At 55.8% G+C, this 6,918-nt stretch overlaps 1 protein-coding gene across 1 annotated transcript in view; it reads left to right on the forward strand.

Moving 5' to 3' along the window:
* WDR1 (WD repeat domain 1) overlaps positions 1-5,428 on the forward strand; it is a 44,676-nt gene extending 39,248 nt beyond the window's left edge. Inside the window, exons 13-15 of the mRNA XM_045474548.1 lie at positions 702-875; positions 2,606-2,750; positions 4,326-5,428. Of these exons, the coding sequence (XP_045330504.1) occupies positions 702-875; positions 2,606-2,750; positions 4,326-4,432 (426 nt within the window). The 3' untranslated portion in view covers positions 4,433-5,428. The remainder of the gene's footprint in view (positions 1-701; positions 876-2,605; positions 2,751-4,325) is intronic.
* Positions 5,429-6,918: the final 1,490 nt, after the last annotated feature.

Raw genomic sequence — 6,918 nt, forward strand, 5'->3', positions numbered from 1 at the left:
CGAGACGTGGAGCCCAGACCCCCGCTGCATTAGGCATTGGATGGGCTTGTCGCGTGAGCTCCAGGACTCCCGTGCTCAGGAACCCTGCGGGGGCTGGACGTGGCTGTCCCTCCCATGTTAGAGGCAGAGAGGAGTGCGTCGTGGACATAGCTAGGAGACCTGAGATTGTCTGTGCCACACTGACAGCTCAGCTGCCCCGAGGGGGCAGGCTGGCCCTCCATCTGCCTCCCAGGGCAGCCACAGGGACATCCTAGGCAACAGCAGGCTGGACAGAGCAGGGGCCTGGTCGGAGCGAGTTGGTACCTGAAGGAAGCAGGGCAGGGACAGAGCACAGGGGACAGGCAGTGTGGCCAGAGGGGACAGAGCCAGACCAAGGGCCCTCACTGGAGTGCTGTCGTGTATAGGTCATTGTCAGAGCTTGGCCTGTGGTCACCTGTGTTAGAACTTACTGGAACATTTATGAAAAAAGGCAGAATCCTGAGCACCCAAACACAGAATCAGAATTGGGGGTGCCTAGCATTCTGCATTTCAATTACCTTCCCGAGTAATTCTTCCCACTGTGCTGAGCGAGCCCTGGGAGCTGCTGAGAGGTTTTAGGAGGGTGTCAGGAGCGTGTGTGTGTGTGTGTGTGTGTGCGCACACGCCTGTGTGCACTCGTGTGCACACAACGGGAAGTGACCTGCCGCTCTTCTGTCCTGCAGGATGGGAATGTCCGCCTGTACTCCATCCTGGGCACCACACTGAAGGACGAGGGCAAGCTCCTGGAGGCCAAGGGCCCTGTGACCGATGTGGCATACTCCCACGATGGCGCCTTCCTCGCCGTGTGCGACGCCAGCAAAGTGGTCACGGTCTTCAGCGTCGCTGATGGTTACTCGGTGAGTGGGCGGGCCACGCGGCTCTGTCCCCGTGCCGGGCGGTGCAGATGGCGAGCGGGGAGCCACGGATGCCCAAGACCACGTGGCACCCATGCTCTCAGAGCTGAGTGACGTAGGGCAGGGAGATATATCCTGTCGTCCAGGAGCTTGTGGCTGGTTAACGAGGCAGAACGGTTGCCAGGAAGGGCCCCGGGCACCAGCGAGGCGTGCTGGGAAGACAGACCGATCGGTCACCCGGATTGCCTGGCTAAGTGACTTCCTGGTCTCAGGGACCTTCTTTTTCGCCAAGGTCAAAGGGCTGAGACTAGATTTTCCTCTGGAGTCTCACTGCCATTTAAAGTCTTGGGAAGGTGGACACTGATCGTCCCAGCACTGTTTGTGTGGGGGCAGGGTGGGGGGGGGGGGGGGGGGGTAGGAAGCTGGGCAGCGGCTCGGCGAGGGTAGAGGTGCCTGGGCCTGGGAGGACAGCCAAGGAACTTCACAGCCAAGGGGCAGGAGCGTTCATCGTGGGGAGAACTGGGGCCCAGAGCTGTTCGCCCCGGTTCACAGACAGGGGACTGAGCTCAGCTAGGGATTCTGTCGCTTGCTGTCTGTGGCCACAGCAGGGGGCACTGGCTGGGGGGTTCCGGGTCCCTGGGCCCTTCAGTGTGCCAGCCCCCGCGCTTAGGATGGGTTGGAACATGGCAGAGGCTGAAGAATTTACCATCTAGATTCCGCCATTAATGTCTCACTGTGTCCCCTCATCCATCCGGTCATTTTCATCTTCATTTTGGGTGCTTTTAAAGTAAACTACAGACATCCGTATGTTTCCCCGTAAATACTTAGGCTTATGTATCGTTAACTAGAGGGGAGTCTCCTTTTAGTTTATGTCTTTCCCGTAACGTCACTTCTGACGGCAGGTGTGAGCAAATGCAGGTATATGCTGGAGTCGGGCACACGCCTGGAACCCGGACCTCCACGGACATAACACCCCGCCTCCCAGATTTCCTTCGGCCCCCTTACCACGTTCCTCAGACTCTATGTAAATGATGTCGTCTGTATACCGCCCAGGTCTGGTTCACGGCCTGCTAAGTAAGCGGTCCTCGGGAGCGCGACCAGCAGTGCACGGACCAGGCACACTTGGGAAAGAAAATCACCACCAGGTCGACCCTTTCTAGGGAATAAGAAAACGGAATGCTCTGAAGGAAAAGCATTCCTAAAGCATCAAGGGAAGCATTAGGCCTCGTCCAGCTCACAGCCTCTGTCCGGGCCCCTGCCCCCAGCCTGGGCTCCAGGGTAGAGGGCAGGTATGTGAGGGGAGAGGCAGGCCGGCCTCCATCTGCCCCGAGCATTCACTTCACTGAGTGCTGCCTGCACGGAGCGGGACCCCCTTGAGCCTGGGGGGCTGTTTCTCAGCAGGTGTTCGTGTCCCCTCGCTGGGCCAAGGGCTCAGTGTGGACCGCGCACACGTCTAGCGCTTCAGGATAAGTGCTGTGATGCAGGGGGCCCAGGGGACACAGTGGCTGCTGCTTGATGTTGGGGCGCTCCTTCCTGGGCCTCAGTTTCCTCCTCTCACAGAGCAGCGGTCACCGTGGGTTCTTCTGAGGCTTCCGTGAGACGTGCATGGTGCCTGGCAGAGAAAGCGCCTCTGAAGTCGACCCTCATTGTCACCGCGAGGGCCGGGCAAGGTGACACACGCCACTCTGGCCTGAACCCTGACTACCACCTTTCTGTTCTCCCCCCGCGACTAGGAGAACAACGTCTTTTACGGACACCATGCAAAGATCGTCTGCCTGGCCTGGTCCCCAGACAACGAACACTTTGCGTCCGGCGGCATGGACATGATGGTGTACGTCTGGACCCTGAGTGATCCCGAGACCAGGGTCAAGATCCAAGGTGACTCTCGCTCCCGCCTCGGCTCCCCGGGCCTGAGTGTCCTGTCTGTTTCCGGGGAGTTGGCCGGGAGGCACGGTTCCGTCTGCTGCGTTCTGCCGGCCCCTGCGGGACACGAGCGACAGAGCACGCTCGTGTTCCCAGCGTGAGAGCAGGTGGGCTCCGTCCACAGGGCACGGGGGTCACTCTTGACCTCTCCTCCTGTCTTAGTCGTTGGGCCTCTGTGCCAAAGCATCACAGGCTGGGCGGCTCAAACCACAGAGCGACTGCTCACAGCTCCGGAGACGAGGTCGGTGTGGCTGGAGGGGTGGGGGGGGCTCTTCGAGGTCAGACACTTCTCGTCGGGCCTCACGCTGGGGGGAAGGAGCAGTGCTCCCGCTCGTGACCCCAGCTCTTCTAAGGTCCTACCTCCTAATGCCGTTGCCTTGGGCGCTAGGTTTTCAGCGTGCGGTTTTGGGGAGCAGACGCCAACACTCAGACCACGGCACTTCCCTTCCCCCTCCTCACCCCCTTGCACCAAACTGCTGAGCAGGGTAGATTCTCCGCCCATGGCGGGCAGTGTAGTGGAGCCTCACGTGGCCTTCACGCTTTCCTAGCATTGCCCCCCCACCCTTTTTAAAAACAGGTGAAACTATTCTCCATAAGTTTTATTTAATGCAACATATTTTTTCTGTCTGTGGCTCCGTAGTCACACGTGGCTCAGAGCCCTAGGAGGGACCACGCCTGTCCGAGGTGGATCTGAAATTCTGCCTGGTGACCCCCGCCCTCGCCCCCCGCCTCTCCCTCCTGAACTGCTCCTTGGTGGCCTCCTTGTGCCATCTGGTCCCCCTCGCCCTTTTCTGCACAGCGGGTAGCCTTTCATGTTAAAACAAATGGGAGGCTTTTCTATTTAATAGTATCTCTGAGTCCACCTCGAGGCCTGTTGCGGGTGCCGTAGGCAGAGGGAGGGCACAGCAGGCTGCAGGGGCTGCGGGCTGCACAGGACATTCCCACGCGCCCTCCTGTCTGTGTAGTAAGACCCAGCAAGTTCCCGGTGCAGGTGTCCGTTGGGCGAGGGCAGGAGACTGGGGAGGAATCGGGTCATGCCTGGTGCACCTGTTACAGAGAGGGGTGGGGTGAGGAGACCCGCCCGTCCAGTGCTTCTCAGCCTTTTTCATTGCCACCGCATTTTATTACCGCAGACAGCCCAGGAAGCCGTTTGTGTACTGTGTGTCTTGTTTTATGCACAAAAAGAAAGATTTTTCGGGGAAGGAGCAGTTTTGTCTCCCAGGGGAGGTATCCGGTTGTCAGGACGGTACCCGTGTCTGGGAGGTCCAGCAAGGACGCTGCTGAGCCCAAGCGTCAGTCATGCGGGGGGCCGGGGCGGGGGGGGGGTCGAGAATGCCTGCGTCCACCTTCCTTCCCCCCCCCCCCCATGCTTCTCCTGCGAAGAGGGGCGGGGTCCGATGAATAGCCGTCCAACTGGGTTTCTCCAGGCCTGTTGTTGGTGCCGGCGCAGCGGGTCTCCTGCCCCAGGCCGAAGGGGTGGTGGGACTGGGGACTCCGGGCCCTCGTTCAGAGCGCCTTCTTTCTTCCCAGATGCGCACCGGCTCCACCACGTCAGCAGCCTGGCCTGGCTGGACGAGCGCACGCTGGTCACCACCTCCCACGACGCCTCTGTCAAAGAGTGGACAATCACCTACTGAGGAGCCCCCTCCCGTGGACGGACCGAATCAGGGACTAGCGCCTAACCGCAGCAGAACACGTCATTTCTCTAAATCTCTCTGTCGTGCGCCCCCCGCCCCCGCCCCGCTCCAGAGGGAGGGGCCTTAGCTCACGAGCACCCGCGTCTTGTCTCTGCAGGGTGTTCTTGTCTGTACACGTCTTTCTGAAAGCTTTAGACAGTGACCGTTTGCACATGAAAAATAAAGCAAGCACTTAAACAGCGTGTGGAGCCTAACTAAAACCCACCACCCAGCCCAGCCCAGCCCGAGTGCAGAACATTCCAGAGGCAGAGCCTCGAAAGCACACAGACCCGCTCGCCCACCCCCTTCCGGCCTCGCCCCCGCGGCTCTTGCTCTCTGTCCGCCACTTGCAGAGCGCCCCCTGCGGGCGAGGAGAGGGCGCGCCCCGGGCAGCTCAGCGAAGCCGGCCTTGTGTGTAGAGCAGGTGCCGCTCGGAGCCGGGGGCGCGCTGTGTGGTGGCCTCCGCAGCGGACCTTGTGTTCACTGTCCGTTTTTGTGCTTGATTTTAAGAACGGAATTGCGGGATTTTTTTTTTTTTTTTAAGTGTATCTTAACTGTTGCCTGTCCGTGTTTACGGGCTAGCGCGCTGAGGGCGCCGCCTCCGGGTTTCAGAGCCCTTGTTAGCCGGACCCAGGTGTCTCGGCCCCCGTTTGCTCTCCCGCTCTGATGTGTTCCTGTCTTTCTTTCCCCCTTCTGCCCTCAAGAGCAAAGGTTAATTTAAAGGCAGAGGTGAAGTCACTGTAAACTAACCTGTTATGGTTTTCACCTTTTTTTTTTTTTCAGTGCAGAAATTAAAAGTAAGTATAAAGCACGGTGATCTGTAGTTCTTTTGCGTGTGTCGGAAATTGCTGGTAAATGTCGGCCGAGAGCAGTCGCTCCCTTTGCACTTGTGAAAACACTTTGAGCGCTTTAAGAGATAAGACCAAGAAGTGATTAAATGGCTTTCTCTTCACTGTGGATTGCTGACTCTGTGTGGTGGGGGGCCCGTGGGGGTGGGGACGGGGAGAGCTGTGCAGGACCTTCTGGTTTCGCCCTGGCCTGCACCCTCAGAGGGAGACAGTTCCGGAACCCGGATGGTTGGATCTACCCAGTGGTGGGAGAGAAGCCCCAGGGAAGGGGCCTTCTGGATCCTCATCCCAGCTGCCAAATTGCTGTGTGACCTGGGCCACCTCCTCTCCCTTCTCTGGGCCTAAATGGATTATCTGTAAACTGAAAACAGCAGACCAGATGATCCCCAGATCTCACTGATTCTCAAGTGCTGGGGCAGTCTGTGACCTTTCTGGGGTTGCTTTCAAAAGTAAGGAATAGCGTGCGTTTAGATGTCGGAAAAAAACAAAATTCCCAAACACTCCTTTTAATTGTGAAAGGTTATCTTCTTGGCTAGAAAGACAGCATCGTAAAGATGTCTAAATTTGTAGTTCTTCTTCTGGTCTCATCATACTGCTTCCATAGTTCATGTATAAAAAGGACCTGTGAAAGGAAGAGAGAATTAAATGTTAAGTCTGTAATATCTAAAGCTGGGGCCACCACAAATCACAAAGTCCAGGAGTGTGGTTCATTCCTGTGTGGACTGGGGACGGGCTACTTTTCACTTCACATCAATGGGGAAATGGCGAATTATTCACTAAACAATGAAGATTAAGTTTGGTAACGATCTGAAAGAAATAAGATTGTGTACCTTGTTCTTACACCAGGCTAAATCAAAAGCAGATCCAAGTTTTTTATTTTAAACAACGGAGTTTCAATAATACTAGAAGAAATCCGGGGACTTTGTGTCCACACAGATATGAGTATTGCTAAGAATGAGAAAAACTATAAAGGATAAAAGAATGATACATTTGGCTGTAATTTTTTAAAGTGCACTGAAGCAGAAAAAACACAGTAAACATTTAAAAATACAGCAAATGCCACGCTTTATGCACTAGGCCCAAGGATGTGTACATTTTTATGCTTGGTATAATTTTCCTTGAGCACACAGGATTTTTTTTTTTTAATGGAAATTATATGTGCATACATGAGACCGTTTTAAAAATTTTTGATAGAAAACTGATAGAATAATGCATATAAAGTGACTACATTTATGGAAAAAGACCACAGGCTTGGATCTTGAAACCAAGGCTTTCTGGTCGAGAAGACACAAAGCTGGGAGGCAGGAGGGCCGTTCACCAGACAGCGCAGGGAGTCACCCGCCTCAATTCCTCACTGGAGGCTTTGTGTTTAAAAAAAAATTTTTTTTTTTAATTTTTTTTTTCAACGTTTATTTATTTTTGGGACAGAGAGAGACACAGCATGAACAGGGGAAGGGCAGAGAGAGGGAGACACAGAATTGGAAACAGGCTCCAGGCTCTGAGCCATCAGCCCAGAGCCCGACGCGGGGCTTGAACTCACGGACCGCGAGATCGTGACCTGGCTGAAGTCGGACGCTTAACCGACTGCGCCACCCAGGC

The sequence above is a fragment of the Leopardus geoffroyi genome, chromosome B1, assembly GCF_018350155.1.
Source record: "Leopardus geoffroyi isolate Oge1 chromosome B1, O.geoffroyi_Oge1_pat1.0, whole genome shotgun sequence".
In the NCBI taxonomy this organism is placed as follows: domain Eukaryota; kingdom Metazoa; phylum Chordata; class Mammalia; order Carnivora; family Felidae; genus Leopardus; species Leopardus geoffroyi.